The sequence below is a fragment of the Mobula hypostoma genome, chromosome 21, assembly GCF_963921235.1.
Source record: "Mobula hypostoma chromosome 21, sMobHyp1.1, whole genome shotgun sequence".
Lineage (NCBI taxonomy): Eukaryota > Metazoa > Chordata > Chondrichthyes > Myliobatiformes > Myliobatidae > Mobula > Mobula hypostoma.
In genome coordinates this window covers 20,825,450-20,848,418 of record NC_086117.1, presented here as the reverse complement: position 1 = coordinate 20,848,418, position 22,969 = coordinate 20,825,450, and the positions used below count along the sequence as shown (strand labels likewise).

Sequence of the window (22,969 nt, the reverse complement as noted above, 5' to 3'; positions counted from 1 at the left end):
GAGCAAAAATTAGTGGGAAGTTAGAAGGCTGGAAGCTTTTAAAAACCAACAGAAGGCAACTAAATAAAGTAATAAAGAAGGAAAAGATGGAATATGAAGGTACACTAGCCAATAATAAAGAAGATACCAAAAGTTTCTTCAGATATAAAGTGTAAAAAGAGAGGCGAGTGTACATATCGGACTGCTGGAAAACTACAGATGCTTCTGCAACTGAAATGTCTGAAGGCAGATAAGTCACCTGGACCAGTTGGTCTACACCCAAGTGTTCTGAAAGAGGTGGCTGAAGAGATTGTGGAGGCATTAGTTTTGGTCTTTCAAGAATCAATGAATTCTGACATGATTCCAGAGGACTGGAAAATTACAAATGTCACTTCACTCTTCAAGAACGGAGAGGGGCAGAAGAAATGAAATTATCTGCTTAACAAGTTAAGGGCCCATGGTATTACAGGAAAGATTCTATCATGGATAGAGCATTGGCTGATTGGCAGGAGACAAAGAGTGGGAATAAAGAGCCTTTTCTGATTGGCTGCCAGTGACTAGTGGTGTTCCACAAGGTTCTGTGTTGGGACCACTTCTTTTTACATTATATGTCAACGATTTTGATGATGGAATTGATGGCTCTGTAGCCAAGTTTGCGGATGATATGAAGAAAGGTGGGGGGGGGCGCAGGTGTGAAGGAAATACAGAGGCTGCAGCAGGACTTAAATAGGTTAGGAAAATGGACAAAGAAGTGACAGATGGAACACAGTGTCAAGAAGTGTATGGTCGTGCACTTTGGCAGAAGAAATAAGAGTAGATTGTATTCTAAATAGAGAGAAAATTCAAACATCTGAGGAGTAAAGCGACTTGGGAGTCCTCATGTAGGATTCCCTGAAGGTTGATTTGCAGGTTGAGTTGGTGGTGAGGATGGCAAATGCAATGTTAGCATTGATTTTGAGAGAACTAGAATAGAAAAGCAAAGATGTAATGTTGAGGCTTTCTAAGGCACTTGTGAGGCCTCACTCGGAGTAGTTTTGGGCCCCTTACCAAAGAAAGGATGTGCAGACATTGGAGTGGGTTCAAAGGAGGTTCACAAAAATGATTTTGGGATTGAAAGTCTTGCCATATGAGGAGTGTTTGATGGCTCTGGGCCTGTACTCACTGGAATTCAAAAGAATGAGGGGCATTTCATTGAAATCTGTCAAATGTTGAAAAGCCTCAATAGAGTAGACGTAGAGAGGATGTTTCCTATGGTGGAGGAGTCTAAGACCAGAGGACGCAGCCTCAGAATAGAGGAATGTCCTTTTAGAAAGGAGATGAGGAGGAATTTCTTTAGCCAGAGAATCTGTGAAATTCATTGCCACAGACAGCTGTGGAAACAGGTCCTTGGGTATATTCATGGCTGAGGTTGATCAATTCTTGATTAGTCAGGGCATGTAGGAATACGGGAGAGAAGGCAGCAGATTGGGGCCCCAAGGGAAATGGATCAGCCATGATGAAATGGTGGAGCAGACTCAATGGGCCAAATGACCTAATTCTGCTCCTATAGCTTATGATCTTAGAAACATTGAAAGCCTACAGCATAATACAGAACCTTCGGCCCACAAAGCTATGCCGAACATATCCTTACCTAAGAAATTACCTAGGGTAACCTATAGCCCTCTATTTTTCTGAGCTCCATATACCTGTCAGGAGGCTCTTAAAAGACCCTATCGTATCCATCACCACCACCATTGCCGGCAGCCCATTCCACGCATTCATCACTCTGTGTTTTAAAAAAATAAAACTTATCCCTGATATTTCCTCTGGACCTACTTCCAAGCACCTTAAGACTGTGTCCTCTCATGTTAGCCATTTCAGCCCTGGGAAAAAGCCTCTGACTATCCACACAATCAATGCCTCTCATCATCTTGTACATCTCTATCAGGTCACCTCTCATCCTCCGTTGCTCCAAGGAGAAAAGGCAGAGTTCACTCAACCTATTCTCATGAGGCATGCTCCCCAATCCAGGCAACATCCTTGTAAATCTCCTCTGCACCCTTTTTGTAGTTTCCACATCCTTCCTGTAGTGAGGTGACCAGAACTGAGCACAGTACTCCAACTGGGGTCTGACCAGGGTCCTATATAGCTGTAACATTACCTTTTGGCTCTTAAACTCAATCCTACAGTTGAAGAAGGCCAATGCACCGTATGCCTTCTTAATCACACAGTCAAATTGCGCAACAGCTTTGAGTATCTTATGGACTTGGACCCCAAGATCCCTCTGATCCTCCACACTGCCAAAAGTCTTATCATTAATATTGTCATCATATTTGACTTACCAAAATGAGCCACCTCACACTTATCTGGGTTGAACTCCATCTGCCATTTCTCAGCCCATTTTTGCATCCTATCAATGTCCCACTGTAACCTTTGTCAACCCTCCACATTATCCACAACACCTCCAACCTTTGTGTCATTAGCAAATTTACTAACCCATCCCTCCACTTCCTCATGCAGGTCATTTATAAAAATTCCTGAGGCACAGCACTGGTGATCAACCTCCATGCAGAATATAACCCGTTTACAACCACTCTTTGCCTTCTGTGGGCAAGCCATTTCTGGATCCACAAAGCAATTTCCCCTTGGATCCCATGCTTCCTTACTTTCTCAATAAGCCTTGCATGGGGTACCTTGTCAAATGCCTTACCGAAATCCATATACACTACATCTACTGCTCTACCATCATCAATGTGTTTAGACACATCCTCAAAAAATTCAATCAGGCTCGTAAGGCACGACCTGCCTTTCACAAAGCCATGCTGACTATACCTAATCATATGACGCCTCTCCAAATGTTCATAAATCCTGCTTTTCAGGGTCTTCTTCATCAACTTACCAACCACTGAAGACTCACTGGTCTTTAATACCCTGGGCTATCCCTACTCTCCTCCTCGAATAAAGGAACAACATCTGCAACCCTCCAATCCTCTGGAACCTCTCACGTCCGCACTGATGATGCAAAGATATCGCCAGAGGCTCAGCAATCTCCTCCCTTGCCTCCCACAGTAGCCTGGGGTACATCTCATCTGGTCCCAGTGACTTATCCAACCTGATGCTTTCCAAAAGCTTCAACACATCCTCTTTCTTAATATCTACATGCTCAAGCTTTTCAGTCTTATATGCTCTTGAAGATGGGTACTGTACCCTTCTTGGATGTTTGGTAGAGCATGAAGTCAATTTGCCCCACTGAGTTATTTGAACACACCAAATCAGTTGCTAACTCTTTGACCATGTCATTCCAACATCCAAGAAGCCCAATGCGACTGTATTGCTCAACTCGATTAAGATTTGCCTTTTGTCTTCTGATTGCAGAGACATTTTGTAGTAGTCACATTTTTCTCAATTTGAGCCATAAATTCCTGTCGATGATTTGCATAGATAGATTAGCCCTGGGAGGGAGTTGCAACTTGATTTCTCAACCAAAGCCGTGCATAGAAAACCAGCACTTTTTAAAAAGTAACAGGGCATGGTAAGCTTAGCCATCTCTGTGTGTGGGTTTTTAGTGGCAAGTGATACTGTCCCAGGTCAAGGACACACACCACCGCTCACGTAAGTCAAGTAAGCGTGCATGAGTTGAAACAAGTCTTCCAACTAGGTAGACTCGCTGTTCTTCAGAATCTGCAGGGAGTTGCAGTTGCTGGTTGTTTGTGCCACGTGTGAATACAGCATAACCCAACTTTCTCCAGATGTTTCGGTTCCTGCGGACAGCGATTCAGACGCGGAACATAAACTGTAAGTGCTTGGTTTAAACAGATCACATTTTAGTATATGTTGTTTAAAATCATACTAGGGTCAACTGACAGTGGTACGATGGGTTCCAAATTGTTGGAGGTTGTACCTGATCACACTTGTCTTCAAAAGTGCCTGCACTCATACGGAAATCCTTGGCTGAAAAATACGGAATCTGAATTGGAGTTCCATGCAGCTCATCTCCATGTAGCTGGACAGTAATGTTCTTGTCACTGAATCTGCGTATAAGTTCAACGGGAGAATTCGTACGTCACCAGAGACAGATGAATCGAAACAACACAACAAAGAGCTTAATGGTTTTCTGGAAAAGGTAAAGGGTACCAGCATCGATGCTCTCAGATTGTTCCTTTTCAAGAATTATTATTGGCAGAACTGCAGATGATTTACCACAGTATCTTTCCCAATGTATTTTATCCTATTATTTAGTTAATGTTCCTTTTTTTCCACCCCCCCAACCAATTTGACCTAAAGGTGAAAGGACGTGGGATTGATTAACCAATTCCTCTGGTAACTAAGCTGTCTATGATGATACTTTCCTTCCTCTTCATCTCTGTCCCTGCCTCCTGCTCCTCCCCATATCTCCCACCAGCTAAAATATTTTTGGTCTCTAATTGAAGAGAGAAGTGCTTCAATATATCAACGAGGTTCAGAGTATGTTACTTGGTAAGGTACAAAGGAGGGGAAAGTTAGATTACATTGTTGGTGAAGTGAGATTTATTTTCCTGAAACCAGGAAAGATTATAGTTTGTATTCCTGACAGGATAAGTTCCTGATTCAGTGTAAGATCTTGTCCCTTGGTCTTTCAGGAAGCAAAATGCTGCTCTTCTCCTTTCAAGTTTCAGCCATCCTGTTATTTGTGGTTTTTGTTTGTATCACTGTGTTGTTTCACTTTTTTGGCAGTGTTTTCAATCAATTTTCACTTGACCACTTCCAGAACAGCAGTTTAGTTGGAAAAATTGGAAATTTAAATCACTTTTATAAATCTCTGCAGTCGTCAGCCTTGTTTCCCATTGCTGTGACATTAGGGACAAACTACCAGCTTAAGTCTACTGAAGCATCCTTCCTCACATCCTGTTGTGGGAATAAACAACAGTACCTGCCCAACCTGTAAACTCTTCTCAGGAAGCATTGAATGGCATGAAGCAACAAAAGATTGTCAGTTTTCATAATTGTTACTGACGCAACTGGAATTAAGAATAGGCCTACGTAGAGAGGATACAGAGAGAATGTTTCTTATAGTGGGGGAGTCTAGGACCAGAGGGCACCACCTCAGACTAGAGATGAGGAGGAACTTCTTAAGCCAAAGGGTGGTGAATCTGTGGAATTCATGACCACAAATGGCTAGGGAGGTTGTCTTGATCAGTGGTCCCCAACCACCGGGCCGTAAGGCATGCACTACTGGGCCGCGAGGAAACGATATGATTTGGCGATAGGAGTCAGCTGCACCTTTCCTCGTTCCTTGCCATGCCCACTGCTGAGCCATTACGCACGTGTCATCCTTGTCAGCGCGGGAAGAAGATCAATTCCTCGAGCTTGCAAATGACGGCGGGCTGAAAAATAAGTTTGACATAACATCTCTGCCGGCATTCAGGGTCAAAGTCAAGGCTAAATATCCTGAGATAGCCAGGAAAGCACTGAAAACGTTTCTTCTATTTCCAACATATCTCTGCAATGAATGCAACGAAAACCAAATTGCGGAATAGACTGGACATTAGGAACCCCCTTCGAGTATCGCTGTCTCCTGTCACCCCTTGATAGGACCGTTTTGTTGCAGGAAAACAAGCCCAGGGCTCCCACTGATTCAGTGATATTGGTGCGTTGCAATGATTTTATATGTTCATACGGGGAAAATATGTGCTGTGTGTTTAATATCTAAATGTTACTTAAAATGTTACGATGCTATTGACTTACTTATATAACCATATAACAATTACAGCACGGAACCAGGCCATCTCTGCCCTTCCAGTCCGTGCCGAACGCTACTCTCACCTAGTCCCACCGACCTGCACACAGCCCATAACCCTCCATTCCTTTCCTATCCATATACCTATCCAATTTTTCTTTAAATGATAATATCAAACCTGCCTCTACCACTTCTACTGGAAGTTCGTTCAACACTTACTTTAAGCTCCCCTGTCCTCTCCTGATGATTGACTTATCACTATATTCATGCGAGGAAAATATGCGCTGTGTGTTTAATATTAAATTTGTTAGAGAAACCCTTTTAGAAATGAAATTGAGTGTATTAGCCACTTATCACATATATTCCGGTCGTGATTAACACCCCCCCCCCCACCCACAGAATCACCAAAAATGATTTGTAGAAAAAAGAGGCACGGACATGCCCGCACAAGGCTTCATGGTCATTGTAGTCTCTCAGGGTAAACAACGTATTTGACTGCTACACTCGTCCGTTGGCAACCCTACCCCGCCCCATCCCCGGGTCGGCCGGTCCGCAAGAATATTGTCAATATGAAACCAGTCCGCAGTCCAAAAAAGGTTGGGGACCCCTGGTCTTGATTAGCAAGGGTGTCACAAGTTACAGGGAGAAGGCAGATGAAAGGAGTTGAGAGGGATAATAAATCAGTCATGGTGGAATGGCAGACCAAACTTAATGGGCTGAATAACCTAATTCTACTCCTGTGTCTTTTGGACTTATGATCTGGTAAAAGTGTCTCTTCAACCCCAACCATTCACCGCTCTGCAGAGTGGTGCTGGAGTACTGAGTCATTCCCTTAGTTGTGTCTGTTGGTTAGAAGAGCTTCATTCAGGTAGATGTTATGTTTTGTAACTCCAAAACACAAAACTACTCAAAATAAAAACATGGAGCCAGGAACAGTGTGTGTAACTTGGTCTCACTTTCAGTGAAGTACGTGCATTTGATGTGGTGGTGTAATGATGGATGCCATTCACATAATTCTACATATAACCCATAACAAATTAAGCAAGAAAGAATGATTAATCAAACAATATATTTACAATTGTACTCAAATATTATTGATATATTTAAAACACTACACTCCTCCCTGCATAGCTATAAACTCTAACTCAACGTAGAATGCACCTCAACTCTACACACACTATACTATATAATACATTTAATATACAGACATCCACAGCATAGTAATTTTTAAATTGTCCATTAAGGCCAGTTTCAGTTTGGATGTTGCAATTTTTCTCACAAGGAATTTCATTCCTGACTGCAATTAAATTGTGCCTCTGTCTGCCTTTTCCACTGATACAGCAATTTCAACTACTCTTTTACATAGAAACATAGAAAATAGGTGCAGGAGTAGGCCATTTGGCCCTTCGAGCCTGCACCGCCGTTCAGTATGATCATGGCTGATCATCCAACTCAGAACCCTGCACCAGCCTTCCGTCCATACCCCCTGATCCCTTTAGCCACAAGGGCCATATCTAACTCCCTCTTAAATATAGCCAATGAACTGGCCTCAACTGTTTCCTGTGGCAGAGAATTCCACAGATTCACCACTCTCTGTGTGAAGAAGTTTTTCCTAATCTCGGTCCTAAAAGGCTTCCCCTTTATCCTCAAACTGTGACCCCTCGTTCTGGACTTCCCTAACATCGGGAACAATCTTCCTGCATTTAGCCTGTCCAATCCCTTTAGGATTTTATACGTTTCAATCAGATCCCCCCTCAATCTTCTAAATTCCAACGAGTATAAGCCTAGTTCATCCAGTCTTTCATCATATGAAAGTCCTGCCATCCCAGGAATCAATCTGGTGAACCTTCTTTGTACTCCCTCTATGGCAAGGATGTCTTTCCTCAGATTAGGGGACCAAAACTGCACACAATACTCCAGGTGTGGTCTCACCAAGGCCTTGTACAACGGTAGTAGTACCTCCCTGCTCCTGTACTGGAATCCTCTTGCTATAAATGCCAGCATACCATTCGCCTTTTTCACCGCCTGCTGTACCTGCATGCCCACTTTCAATGACTGGTGTATAATGACACCCAGGTCTTGTTGCACCTCCCCTTTTCCTAATTGGCCACCGTTCAGATAATAATCTGTTTTCCTGTTTTTGCCACCAAAGTGGATAACTTCACATTTATCGACATTAAATTGCATCTGCCATGAATTTGCCCACTCACCTAACCTAAACAAGTCGCCCTGCATCCTCTTAGCATCCTCCTCACAGCTAACACTGCCGCCCAGCTTCGTGTCATCCGCAAACTTGGAGATGCTGCATTTAATTCCCTCATCCAAGTCATTAATATATATTGTAAACAACTGGGGTCCCAGCACTGAGCCTTGCGGTACCCCACTAATCACTGCCTGCCATTCTGAAAAGGTCCCGTTTATTCCCACTCTTTGCTTCCTGTCTGCCAACCAACTCTCTATCCACATCAATACCTTACCCCCAATACGGTGTGCTTTAAGTTTGCACACTAATCTCCTGTGTGGGACCTTGTCAAAAGCCTTTTGAAAATCCAAATATACCACATCCACTGGTTCTCCCCTATCCACTCTACTAGTTACATCCTCAAAAAATTCTATGAGATTCGTCAGACATGATTTTCCTTTCACAAATCCATGCTGACTTTGTCCGATGATATCACCGCTTTCCAAATGTGCTGTTATCACATCTTTGATAACTGACTCTAGCAGTTTCCCCACCACCGATGTTAGGTTAACTGGTCTATAATTCCCTGGTTTCTCTCTCCCTCCTTTTTTAAAAAGTGGGGTTACATTAGTCACCCTCCAATCCTCAGGAACTAGTCCAGAATCTAACGAGTTTTGAAAAATTATCACTAATGCATCCACTATTTCTTGGGCTACTTCCTTAAGCACTCTGGGATGCAGACCATCTGGCCCTGGGGATTTATCTGCCTTTAATCCCTTCAATTTACCTAACACCACTTCCCTACTAACATGTATTTCCCTCAGTTCCTCCATCTCACTGAACCCTCTGTCCCCTACTATTTCCAGAAGATTATTTATGTCCTCCTTAGTGAAGACAGAACCAAAGTAATTATTCAATTGGTCTGCCATGTCCTTGCTCCCCATAATCAATTCACCTGTTTCTGTCTGTAGGGGACCTACATTTGTCTTAACCAATCTTTTTCTTTTCACATATCTATAAAAGCTTTTACAGTCAGTTTTTATGTTCCCTGCCAGTTTTCTGTCATAATCTTTTTTTTCCCCTTCCTAATTAAGCCCAATTACATGTGAGTTGTGCCATTCTATCAGGTCACCTCTCATCCTTCGTCGCTCCAAGGAGAAATTTAGGAGCCATTTTTGAATGCATTCTTGTAAGATTCCACAAACTAAATGATCTCTCAGTGCATCATTAAGCCCATCACTGAACTGACAATACTCAAAGAACTTCAATTCAATCACGTATGCTGACATGGACTCCCCCTTCCTTTTGATTTGACTTCTGAAACCTGAAGCTTTCTGCAATCAACAATGGTTTCAATTCTTAATGTTCCTGTATTAATCTCATGATACCAACAAATCACATTTTGGCTGGTTTGGTTGAAGCAGTTAAATTGCTAAACAAACTATGCTCTTCCACCCAATGCACACTGCAAACCTGGCACTGCTCAATTTGCTCCTTATACAACAGCCAGTTATCTCTCATGCAATTTAATGCATCTATCTTTCCAATGTAGCCAGCCATTTCTGTTCTTCTCTTTTTATTTATGATTATTATCATCTGGTTCTTATGAACACGTGAATTCTTCCATTTTCTTCTTTTTTAACTTAGTGTCTTTCTCCTCTTGTGAAGAAAAAAAACATGCTGTGTTTTTTTAAACTCAACCATTCCATGCTGTGCTTCAACAGGCAGGTAGTCATCTTGGGTGTTTCTTTAAAACTCCCTCATCGCCACTGTTATGTTTTGACACTCCAAAACAAAACTAATTGAATTAAAAACATGGAACCAGGAATAGTGTCCCACACATCAAAGTTGCTGGTGAACGCAGCAGGCCAGGCAGCATCTCTAGGAAGAGGTACAGTCGACGGTTCGGGCCAAGACCCTTCATCAGGACTAACTGAAAGAAGAGCTAGTAAGAGATTTGAAAGTGGGAGGGGAAAGGGGAGATCCAAAATGATAGGAGAAGACAGGAGGGGGAGGGATGGAGCCAAGAGCTGGACAGGTGATTGGCAAAAGGGATATGAGAGGGTCATGGGACAGGAGGCCTATGGAGAAAGAAAGAGGGAGGAGGGGAAAAATCCAGAGGATGGGCAAGGGGTATATTCAGAGGGACAGAGGGAGAAAAAGGGGAGAGAGAAAAAGAATGTGTGTATATAAATAAGTAACAGATGGGGTACGAGGGAGAGGTGGGGCATTAGCAGAAGTTAGAGAAGTCAATGTTCATGCCATCAGGTTGGAGGCTACCCAGACGGAATATAAGGTGTTGTTCCTCCAACCTGAGTGTGGCTTCATCTTTACAGTAGAGGAGGCCGTGGATAGACATATCAGAATGGGACGTGGAATTAAAATGTGTGGCCGGGAATAGTGTGTCTGACTTCACTTTTACTTTCAGTGAGATGTTCGCAAATGACATGGTTGCATAATGACAAACTATCGATGTACTTCTTACATGCAGCCCATAATGAATTATACAAACAATGAATGCATAATCAAACAATATTACTGATATATTAAATACACAACAGTAGATGGCGCCAGTGTGTACACTCAGCATGAGTTTATGTAGCTGTAATGTTCTATAAATTCACCCTTCCCTCATTGCTCCTCAAGCCTTCCCATCAAACTCGCATGCTCCATTCTGTTCCATGTCCACCGTGTTGTTGATTGATTTTGTGCTATTTTTTTTTCCCAGCGTTGCTGTCAGTGTTCTGTGTTTGGAATCTGTTGTATTCAACATGTGAAACTAGTGATCCATGTGTACAAGCAGAACACAATAAGTACTTCTGCACCTTAATACCGCATGGTAAGTACATTTATGACTGAATTATTTTTTGCAGACAACTGTAAGTAACTGTATAAAGCTCTCAATCTCTCCAATCATTTTTTGCACAAAACCTCACAAAGCAGTGATGGTAATCCTGGGCCAGAGGTGGTGAAACTTGTTGTGAGTGTGTGCCCAAACTAGTGATAATCTTAAAAAAAAATCATGTGCCATGGGAATCTTGAAATTATCATTGATTAATATATTAGTAACAAAAATTATGAAGTTTTTAAGAAAGAAAATAGTTGTCCTGTTATGTGTATTAATTTTAGAAAACCTGTTCAAAAGTTAATATTGATCTTTGCAAAAGACAATTTGAAGTAAACATAATGTCTGTACAGTATTTATTGTACCTGATATTGAACTACAAAAAAAATCTGAATGTGAAGTTTATGAGCTTTTGTGCATATTCATAATAGATCAAGGGAAGTAAAATTAACACTTTACTCTAAATGACACTTTTGCTGCACCAACAATGACAAATATTTTGTATCTGGCTAAAAACTTGGTTGTTTTGAGTGCTATGCACGAAGTACCAGTTTTATCAGTAAGTTCACTCCTATAATTAGACCTGACCTAGTTCACCACTGAAAATGATAACTCACATGAAGTCATGGAAGTGCTAAACTACATACAGTATTTACTGTTGTTATCACTAGATAGTTAGTGTTCACTCACAAAAAACAGAAGGAAAAAAAATGTAAGCCGAGCAAACCCATTGTCAACTGGCCCTTCTGTTTACTTTCCAAATACTGATGGGTTTATCAAGTATGTGAAGATTTCAAAACTTATCTAAAATCACGTGTTTTTGCAACATATGCCACCTAATGGTATACTGATCATGAAACAAGCAAAGATCTGTCACAATGAATTGAAAATCGTTGCAGCTATGTAAGACCCTGGTCAGACCCCACTTGGAGTACTGTGCTCAGTTCTGGTCACCTCACTACAGGAAGGATGTGGAAACAATAGAAAGGGTGCAGAGGAGATTTACAAGGATGTTGCCTGGATTGGGGAGCATGCCTTGTGAGAATAGGTTGAGTGAACTCGGCCTTTTTTCCTTGGAGCGACGAAGGATGAGAAGTGACCTGATACAGGTGTACAAGATAATGAGAGGCATTGATCGTGTGGATAGTCAGAGGGCTTTTCCCCAGGGCTGAAATGGCTGGCACAAGAGGGCACAGGTTTAAGGTTCCTGGAAGTAGGTACAGAGGAGATGTCGGGGAAAGTTTTTTTACGCAGAGAGTGGTGAGTGCGTGGAATGTGCTGCTGGTGGTGGTGGAGGCGGAAATGATAGGGTCTTTTAAGAGACTCCTGGATGGCTACATGGAGCTTAGAAAAAGAGGGCTATGGGTAAAGGCTAGGTAGTTCTAAGGTAGGGACATGTTCGGCACAGTCTTTGTGGGCCGAAGGGCCTGTATTGTGCTGTAGGTTTTCTATGCTTCTATCTGTCTAGCTAGCGTGACACATTTCCTGTGAAAGCATCTAACTGCTTTCTGGTTATAAAAAATCATCCACTGCTTCATTTGACAGCTAAGATGATCATTATGTATCATGTTGTTATGGGTGGGGTTTAAAGAATCAAGGGGTAACGTCGCATGCCAACCAAATTTTTGTGTACCATCTTGGGCATGCATGCCAATGCTACGCCACCTCATCCGAGGCAGTGTGGATACTGATGGAGAAGATGAGCCAATTAATGTTGATAACCACCTTGCCAATTATAATTGTGGCTGATTTTATATGCATAAAATAGGTGGCACAGAAGCACAGCCACTGGAGCTTGACTTGCTGTTGCAGTGCTCTGGGTAGTGTACTAATGTCCAGCATGGTGTGCTTAGAGTTTCACCCTCTCACTGTGTTGGTTTCCTTTTATTGATCTGGTTTCCTCTGACATTCCAAAAATAAGAAATGGGTTGTATTAAGTGCCTCAGCTATATCAAAAGATCTGGGAAGCAGTTGATCGATTGTGAGAAATCAAAATGGGATTAGTTTAGGTGGGGGCTGGCTGGTTAGCCTGGCCTTGATGGGGATGAATGTCCTATTTCCATGCTATATGACTCCAATTTAAATGTAATTCTGTTCCATTCTCTAATTTTTTTTTGACATTTTTTGCACTTTTATTGGGAGATGACTCTGCAGTCTCTTCAAAATTTTGTTTTGTTCTTTATACTGTGAACTCTTCCTAAGTAAATTTACTTTGGAATGGAAGAAATACTCGTCCAGTTCCTTGAGTGGCAGCTCTATCATGTGAAGCAAATGAATTCTCTGTCTCATTTGTTCAGTTTAGAAAAATGACAAGTGACCTTACTGGAACTTTTATTTATAGAGGACTGAAATGATGTTTGCTCCACCACAAGGGAATAATTGTCTCAAAGTAAGAGTAGACCATTTTGGAATGAAACAAGGTAGTTCTTCACTCAGATTAGTAATTTTTTTGGGATTTTCTATGTAAGGGAATGTGAAATTTTGCACATAAATGTGTTTCTGGAAATTTAAAGTATCAAAGCATATGGAGATGAGGCAAGAAAATGATATTGAGATAAAAGACCAGCCATATTCTTACTGAATGGTGCAGCAGGCCAAACAGCTCTCATCTGCATCTATTTTTTGCATGTTGTTGTTTTTGTTATGAGACATGGGCATCACTGACAAAGCCATTGTAAGTTCTCAGTTATTACTCATCCATAACATCAGACAATTGCAATGGCCATTGGTATGGCTTTACCCATTGTTTGAAATAATATTGTCAATGACTGTTCTGTACAAAATCCATTGTTTTATGAATATTCTGTGTACTCATTCCAGTCTTAGAATTTTTGGGGTTTTTTTTTGTAAAGCTCACACCATCAACATTAGCTTCTGTTTTACAATAGCTAACCTCTTGTCACTTTCAAAACCATTTGTTTTTCAGCTTCATGGTATCCATCAAATATAAAACTCCTTTTGTTCAAAGTGGAGAGTGGGATTGGGTCTATCAATTACACCACGTTCAACAGTTCAAGACTTACTTCTGTCTCCAACCTAACAATCACTGATAGTGGCGTTACAAGTATTGCTCAAGGAGCTTTCAGTTCTTTCCGTAGACTCGTTGTGTTGATTCTAAACAATAATAAATTATCTACCATCAGTGCCTCCTGGTTTGCCAGCCCTGCAAGCCTGGTCAAACTTTCCTTGTTCAGGAACAGGATTCATACAATTGATGTCACCAGTCTATCCAACCTTTCCAATCTGGTTGAACTCAATCTTTCCCAAAATGCAATAAGTGATATAGCAGACCAAGGTTTCAGGAGTAACTTGAAGCTGTCCATCCTTGATCTTTCCACCAATAACCTGACTTTTCTAAGGACAGAGACTTTTGCAGGCCTTCATCTCAAGAAGCTTGGCCTTCAGGACAATCCTTGGATCTGCTCCTGTGAACTTGCAGATTTTGCAAACTTCCTAGGAGGTAATTTGTTTTCTGATTCTTGCTGACCCCTGCTAACTGGATAGTATTGAGAATTGAAGTGCAAAGTATTGTAGGCATTGGAAATATTTAACAAAGTTGTTGAAGTTAAAAGTGACTTTGTCCATGTCAGGCATCCTTTTGATCTTAATTGTTATTGTACTTTGGCATAAATAATGGCTATTTGAATGTCTGACTGGGTCATTTCAAGTCAAACTTTGCAAAGAATATTTGTCGTATTACCCTATCTGGCATCTTTGATCCAGTCCAGATAAGAAAGAATGATTTTCTTCATTAAGGGACGCTGTTGGATCAGCTCGTATTTCTGACTAGTTTTTGATCATGGTATCGATTTTTGCCAGTAGCATTATCATTATACTACTAGTGTCCCATATGAGCAGGTTAGGAATGTGTTATCTTTCCAAATATTGAAAATATTCAAGGTTCAATTCAATAAGTAGTTGAATGCTGAGGGAACCAAGAAATAGGGATATTAGTGAGGAAAATGGAGTTGAGACAAAGTATCTCATTGAGTGCTAGATAAGGACCAAAGGATAAATGCAGACATTGGAATGTAGCTATAAATGTATATGGATTCCAAATACTGACTGAAAAGAATTGGAAATTCAAATGCATAATCTTGGGTGTACTAGAATAAACAAGCCAGATAGTATCTATGAAAGATGTATGTATCAGTGTAAAGTCGTAATTCCATGTCTGTGCCAATGCCTGTTAAGTTTTTGTTTATAATGTACTTTATAGTGTTTTGATACTGCACTCTGAATAATTCTGCAATGAATATTTCCAGATCTGGTTAACAAGTCTGCTGTCGATGGGTATTCAATCACTTGCCATGATCCTCCCAACTTGCAAGGCAGCCCTGTCTGGAATGTATCTGATTTTGGTTGCAAGATCAGTGCATATACAACCTGGCCCAGTCAACATGTAGCTTCTGAGAATCTGTTCCCAAAATTACTTTGGCTGCTAGGTATGTTTTGGCTTTTTTTTTTATTGTGCACAAGTTTTTTGAAGCATTTCCCTTAAACTAATTTGGTTGTAAGGGAAAGGTGAACTTGATCATAGAAAGCTGAATTTTCCATGGGTTGTTTCAATATCCTTGTCAATATTATACATCTTGGTGGTTCGCTGTCTGTTGGTGTTTTGTTATCTGATTTGGACCAATGATATGGTTACAATTGATGTCAATGTTCCTGCACTAGGAACACAAGGAATTAAGTCTTTCTGAAATTAATGGTATCGGGGGGAAAACACTAGCGATTAAACTTGTACCATATACAGAGGCAAATATTTGAGGGTGTTGGATGTCTCTGATCCTAGCCCAGGTCATCGCTACAAGAGTACTAGGCCTAACCACTTCCAGCTGCTTCATCAATGACTTCCACCAGAAGGTCAGAACTGAGGATATTCATTGATAATTGCATAACACTCAATTTCATTTGAAATTCAACAGCGAATGAAGCAGGCCGTGCCTGTGTGCAGCAGAGCAAGATGCCTTTTGGGCAGGTGCTAATAAGCTCTAACTAACATCTTTACCTCAGACCACCAATGGTAATGTCCAATGAGGGAGTCTAAACTAAATGGCTTTAGCGCCGCTGAGCTTTTCATCAGTATTCTGAGGGTTGCAATGGACCAGGTACTCAACTGGTCTGGCAACATAAATATCTTGGCTACAAGAGCAGGGCAGAAATGAGTACCCTTTGGTGATTGACTTACCTGACCTGACTCCCAAAGCTCTTTCTCCCAATCACAAAGTGCAAGTCATAAGCACGATGAAATACTTTACAATCACCTGGATGAGTATCTCTCAAACAACTGTGAAGAAAATTGATTTCAACCAGGACAAAGTAGCATGTGCCAAAGGCACCAATTACACTAAATATTCATCCCCTCTATCCATTATGGACAGTCCCTATAGTTTATACCATCTACTCCGACTGCACTTTTGTAACCTGTGACCTCTACCACCATGAAAGACAAGGAATGAAGACACATGAGCATACCATGACCTGCGTGTTATTCTCCAAGTCCTACATTGACCGACTTGGAAGCGCATAGCTGTGTCTTTTTTACTATGTATATAACCTAGAACTCCTTCCCCAACACCACAGTGGAAGCACTTTCATCAGAAGGGCTGTCATAATTCAGGAAGGAGATTCACCATCTTCTCAAGAACATTTTTGGATGAACAAGCAAAGTTGGCCTTGGTAGTCATGCCTAGATATTAGAGAGTGAGAAAACACACTCCTGAGCAATGCTTGTTGAACCTTCTTGGAAGTTGTCACTAAACAGATGAAGGATGTAGATGCGATCAGGTTTGTTACCACTGTTTACCTTCACTGGTCCACTGTGTAGGGCTCACACTTTGGTGGGGCATCCATAAAGCTAGACATACGTCATCGGCTTCAGGAAGGCTAACAGAGAAACTTTCATCACCCAACATTGATGCTGAGTATTTTCAAACCTAATACAATGTAGAACATAGAAAACTTACAGCACAATACAGGCCCTTCAGCTCACAATACTGTGCTGAACATGTACTTACTTCAGAAATTACCTGGGGTTACCCATAGCCCTCTATTTTTATAAGCTCCATATACCTATCCAGGAGTCTCTTAAAAGACCCTGTTGTATCCCGCTTCCACCAATGTTGCTGGCAGCCCATTCCACACACTCGCCTCTCTCTGCATAAAAAAAAACAACTTACCCCTGACATCTCCTCTGTACCTACTTCTAAGCACCTTAAAACTGTGTCCTCTCATGTTAGCCATTTCAGCCCCAGGAAAAAGCCACTGACGATCCACACGATCAATGCCTCTCATCAACTTATACACCTCTATCAGGTCACCTCTCATCCTCCGTTGCTCCAAGGAGAAAAGGCAGAGTTCACTCAACCTATTCTCATAAGGCATGCTCCCCAATCCAGGCAACATCTTTGTAAATCTCCTCTGCACCTTTTCTATAGTTTCCACATCCTTCCTGTAGTGAGGTGACCAGAACTGAGCGCAGTACTCCAAGTGGGGTCTGACCAGGGTCCTATATAGCTGCAACATTACCTCTCAGTTCTTAAACTCAATCCCATGGTTGATGAAGGCCAATGCACTGTATGCATTCTTAACCACACAGTCAACCTGCGCAACAGCTTTGAGTGTCCTATGGTCTCGGACACCAAGATCCCTCTGATCCTCCACATTGCCAAGAGTCTGACCATTAATACTATATTCTGCCATCATATTTGACTTACCAAAATGAACCACCTCACACTTACCTGTGTTGAACTCCATCTGCTACTTCTCAGCCCATTTTTGCATCCTATCAATGTCCTGCTGTAACCCCTGACAACCCCCCCACATTATCTACAACACCCTCAACCTTTGTCATCAGCAAATTAATAACCCATCCCTCCACTTCCTCATCCGGGTCATTTATAAAAATTATGAAGAGAAGGAGTCCCAGAACAGATCCCTGAGGCACACCACTGGTCACCAACCTCCATGCAGAATATGACCCATCTACAACCACTCTTTGCCTTCTGTGAGCAAGCCAATTCTGGATCCACAAAGCAATTTCCCCTTGGATCTCATGCCTCCTTACTTTCTCATCAAGCCTTGCACCTTATCAAATGCCTTGCTAAAGTCCATATACACTACATCTACAGCTGTACCTTCATCAATGTGTTAAGTTACATCCTCAAAAAATTCAATCCGGCTTGGAAGGCATGACCTGCCTTTGACAAAGCCATGCTGACTATTCCTAATCATATTATGCCTCTCCGAATGTACATAAATCCTGCCTCTCGGATCTTTTCCATCAACTTACCAACCGCTGAACTAAGAACAGGTAAGAACTCCTGAACTTTCCTAAGGTCTTAAAAGCCTCCACTTTCTTGAACAAAGATCTGACCAGCTCCCTTCCACTAATACTCCCATCCATCCGAAGAACTTGTTTTTTGAATGACAACTTCTGATTCCTCTCACTTTCTACAAGAAAGACCCTTCTGGGGTACAGATGTTACTTTCAACTAAGCCTGCCTTCCTGACAGTTGCCAAGTTTCAGTTTTCATTTTGGGTGAAAATCAAATTTTGCAAAGTTTTCACCTGGGGCTGTCCAGAACAATGAGTGCGGGTTTGGGCAAAGGCGCGCAGCATGGAAGTGTCTCTGCTTCTCCTTCCTGCATTCACCCTACCTGACAGCACCAATGTCAAAGGGGGAAGGAAAGAAGTTTTCTTTGTTCCGTCCATTTCACGCCCACATGCTAGAGGAGAAAGAGAAGTGTGAAAATCTTTCTTTATTCTTTGAAAATTTTCATTTTTGCATACTGTGGTTCCCTTTTCTCTTGAGTGTGTTAGAAGGGCCTTTTAAAACTCATGTATTCTCACTTTGCCTCAATGTTCTTCTTTCCAGGGCTGCTTTTCATTCTCCTTCTGTTAGTTATTCCACTATTGAAAAGGAAACAGGAAAAGAAGCAGACAGTACCAGAAAGGCAAACAGATAATAAACAGGAGAATGGCCTTCAAATGGAGGATCCTACTGGAAAATCTAATTTTGAAATGCAAGCAGTCAATTCATTGACAGGAGTGGAAGTGAACAAGATACACAAATCATCGCAAATAGCGGGGGTTCAACTGGCAAATGAAATTCCTCCCAAGGATCTGCCGGAATTACCATGGCGTGATCAAGAGATCTCAGACATTCGTGCAGCAACATCTCAGTTGTTCACTGAGAACTCGGAGCGTATAAAAAATGAACGTGGCACAAGTAAGCAGGAAAAGGCAACATGTGACGACGATTCATCCCTTGAAAATCAGACAGCAGGAGTCCTTGATTACGGAACAGTGAGTGGTTCAAAATCATTGTCCATGTCACCCTTCCAGAACCAGGGAGGGCCTGATTTAACCCAGAGGGAAAAGAAGGGAAATGGCAAACCTGTAGGAATGATCATACCGTTATCCAAAATGACTACAGGCAATACTGTGAATCCTGATGAGAACCTGGCTCTCACTACCTCCGTGGTGAGTGGTAAACAGGCTGTAGTGACAAGTTCACTGAAAGGAGACAAATTAATTAAAGGTGATGCTGGTGAGATATATGATTCAAGACGTTTAATGAACAGTGTAAAGCAACATGGCAAGGGAAGTGAGATGCCTGAGAAAAATGAAAGCCAAGGAAATATTGCACAGATTGAAACAAGAGTTTTGGGTGGCAGAAGTAAGGAATCAAGCCTGAGGAATGATGAGAATATTCTGAAGTACTCCTCTGGAGTTGGCAGCCCTACTTCATTGAGAAGGGGGGGCATATCAACAACTGAAAGTGTGAGGCGAGGCCAGCTCAGCTGTGAGGTTGTAATCCTTCCAGGCTCAGTATGTGCTCCAGCCACACCAGACAATGAGACGGTGGCTGATGCAGGCTCATCAACCAAAGATAATCCTTGGGGCAGTGACTATGGATACGCTAACCTTTTACATGAAATTGTGGAAAATCAAGGACGTCGTACCAGAGAGCGTTGGAAGCAAAGCCATCGGTTCAAAATGGCACATCAAGTCTAATACTTTCCGGTGCCTGGTTAGTAGATTAGGTTGCAAACTGAATTGAGCTTCAAAGCACTTGAAGTGAGAGATTGGACACGCATAGACAATCATGCAATGATTAATTTTGAATTATCCTGATAGTCCTTTGGGATAGTGTGAGTTAGGATAGGGCTGCACTATATTGAGTGTGTACTAACATATATGGAGGATGTACATACGAATATGTAACTGCACACACAAACAAGAGAAAATCTGCAGATGCTGGAAATCCGAGAAACACACACAAAATGCTGGAGGAACTCAGCAGGCCAGGCAGCATCTATAGAAAAAAAGTACAGCTGAAGTTTTGGGCCGAAACCCTTTGGCAGGACCTTTTTCCATAGATGCTGCCTGGCTTGTTGAGTTCCTCCAGCATTTTATGTAACTGTTGTTACGAGAATACACATAAAATTAAGATGTTTGCTGGCCTGGGCTAGCATCAGTGGCATCAGCAGTTGGTCTGCCACCTGCCCTCAGGGGAAGGAGAGATAAGGAACAATGGAGCAGCGTCTGGAGATGTGTAATGAAGGGACGGGGGAGAGAGAGCTGTCTGGAGCGGCTCCCCTCTTTGAACCCTGAACTGTTTGAAGTGATGGACAGGCGATACCCCAGCAGGGGGATAAAAAGGGACAGGTTCGCTAAGACAGGACACACGCCACCCGAGGTAACGAGACCCTGGAAGCGGTGCGCCTCTCACGAGTGGTGAGAAGTACCGGACAACGCACAGGGTGGAAAGGTACGATCAGCGGGAACCCGCTGTGTGTCCGCCCTTGCCTGGGTGCCGGGTTCCCTGCAGAGGATCGACCGCATCTGGAGGAGGGGTCACAGTCGGTGACCTCAGGTGACATCACCAAGGACCCGCCCAAAAGTTGCTCGTGAGCAATCTCGCTGGTCTGTGAGTGAAGCTGTGCTGAATGATGAGTTGTTCTCTCTGTCTCTCTTCCCCCACCTTGTCCATCGCCATGGCAACGATTACTGCGAACTGAACTTTGAGTCATTTTGAAATTGGTCATTTACCCCTAGACAACGATAGAGCTTGATTGATGCTGTTATCTTAATTCTGTGCACATGTGTGGTTATCATTGTTGAATTGTTGCATTTATTATCCTTTCGGTTACTGTGTTGCTTGTTTCTTTAATAAAACTTTCTTAGTTCTAGTACTCCAGACTCCAACTGAGTGATCCATTTCTGCTGGTTTGGCAACCCAGTTACGGGGTACGTAACACTGTACGCATTAGCAGCATGATTAGATCAGTCAGCCTCTCAAGCCTACACTGTCATTTAATAAAACCATGGCCGACCTGATTTCACCTCAAGTTTGCATTCCTTTTTACCCATGGGAACCATTCACTTCTTGATTATCAAGCATCACACAATGCCTTCAAAATATCTAAAGACTGTATTCTCTGTGAGGAAGATTTACAAAGGCTGTTGACCATCTGAGCAGGGATAAATGTTGCTTCCTGTCAGTCTTAAATGGGTTCTTTTTATACTCAATGACCCCTGTTTTAGGTTCTCGTAGTGAAAATTCTCTCTATGTTCACCCTTATCCCTTCAGGATCTTGTGAATTCCACTCAAAGAGGTGACATTTGGCCAGAGTACATTGGGTTTCCATTGGGTTTCCTTCCACATCCCAAAGACAATGCTGATGGGTTAGTTAGATTCTGTAAATTATCTCTAGTGCAATTAAACAGCAAAAGGATCAAACAGAGAGTCGATGGGCACGAGAGAGAATTAGAATGTAGGATTATAGGAAGGAATGGATTAACGAAATGGCTACCTTGGGTTTTATAACAAAGTAACTTCAAACATTGTGGTGGTTCTTTTAAATCTGTTTCTTTATTCTGGCAACATAAACTTGTTACTTCAAAGTGTTAGACACTAATGTGAAGTTTTGAGCATGAACCAAAATCATCAATATATTTGAAATTAGATGGCTCCTCTCAATTCTTAGATAAAAGTTTGGTTTTTTTAGAGTAATCCCAACAACTTTGGCAGCTGTTGAGTCAAACCCAAAGTAGACCTTTTACCACACTGCATAGGTATGTTAATCAACAGATTGGATGCTTTAGCTCTTTACTTTTCAACATGTGGTGAGTGGTTCATTATTTTTTTCACTTATGACCCTGTGCCATTGAGCTACACGTAGGTCACTTAGCTGTTTTAAAGAGCTGCTGTTGGGGCACACGTTGTTGTGAAGCTGAGGTTGCAATTCTTCCAAACCAGTAAGGACAGCAGATTCACTCTTCTGATGGCCAAGAGATGGGTTTTTACAATTCAGTAATTACATGATCATTCTCAACCTTCTGAGATTGCCTTATCTCTGGCTAAAAATGGGCTACCCTTTATGTTTTAAACAGTGACCCCTGCTTCGATATCTTCCCACAAGTAAAAATTCTATTTTATTCTTGATTGATGTGATTAAGCTTTAATTTCCCCACCTTCCAAGTGAAATTTGAATGAGTGCCTCCAATTAATTTGAACTTGCAGGTCAGTGAGAAAACTATTATCCCACTTGAATTTAAACAATTTCTCACTTGAGAGCTCTCAGCAATCAAATCTAGACTACCTGTCAACTGAGGCAGTATGTTACATTAATAGATTGTTGGGCAAAGGTTGGTGAACTGAATTTTTGTCACATTTATAGTCGAAAATGGTTAATTCTGAAAATGATTTGTTACTGATTAGATTTGTATAAAATATTAGCAATATACTGGTATTTTCTTAGTTAAATTGAGCACATTTGCTGAATTGCAACTAGAAAGAATTGGAACTGATTTTATTTGTGATTTCTTCCTTTTTTGTATTAACTTTGTTTATTTCTGAATAAATAAATGGGTGAGACAACAAATTTCTTGAAACATGTTTTCTCAGCATTTTTTTGTTTATTGTAGACTGCTTGAAGCTGAACACAAATATAATTTCAGACTACTTGTATCACGCAGGAATTTAGAGAAACAAGGAATGAACTTTTATTGAATATAATGCATTTAATTGCATCACAGTGCTGATGCTCTGCAAGAGTTCAACAAAGCCAAAAATGTTTTGTTGGTGATTTTCATTTGTACTCAGTGTCCTAGGCTTCTCATTGAACTGTGCAACAATAATCAGCCAGCTTTGATGGATTCCAGTTGCCCTGATACCATTTCTCCATGACAGCAATGTCCCAGTGAAACCTTGCACCATGCTCCTCACCAAGAGCACCAAGATTTGCAGGGAAGAAGT

At 41.7% G+C, this 22,969-nt stretch overlaps 1 protein-coding gene across 3 annotated transcripts; it reads left to right on the top strand.

Annotated features, from left to right (window-relative positions):
* The first annotated feature begins 3,563 nt into the window (after positions 1–3,563).
* Positions 3,564–22,595, top strand: LOC134359622 (uncharacterized). 3 transcript variants are annotated; one of them, XM_063073121.1, is made up of 5 exons: positions 3,564–3,753; positions 10,585–10,695; positions 14,078–14,161; positions 14,967–15,146; positions 18,581–22,595. In XM_063073121.1, exons 1-5 carry the CDS (start codon positions 3,708–3,710, stop codon positions 19,720–19,722), a joined length of 1,563 nt encoding a protein of 520 aa, XP_062929191.1. In that variant the 5' UTR covers positions 3,564–3,707; the 3' UTR covers positions 19,723–22,595. The 3 variants fall into 3 exon arrangements, with proteins under 3 accessions (XP_062929191.1, XP_062929190.1, XP_062929192.1); XM_063073120.1 differs by having other exon boundaries at positions 13,628–14,161; XM_063073122.1 differs by lacking the exon at positions 14,078–14,161.
* The last annotated feature ends 374 nt before the right edge of the window (positions 22,596–22,969 follow it).

What these genes read in the sequence shown, in the direction of transcription:
- LOC134359622 (XM_063073120.1), top strand. Translation starts at nt 3,708, where the DNA reads ATGTTTCGGTTCCTGCGGACAGCGATTCAGACGCGGAACATAAACT. An exon ending in TTTTGCAAACTTCCTAGGAG is followed by an intron (nt 14,162 to 14,966) that starts GTAATTTGTTTT and finishes GAATATTTCCAG; the next exon opens with ATCTGGTTAACAAGTCTGCT. An exon ending in AAAATTACTTTGGCTGCTAG is followed by an intron (nt 15,147 to 18,580) that starts GTATGTTTTGGC and finishes TCTTCTTTCCAG; the next exon opens with GGCTGCTTTTCATTCTCCTT.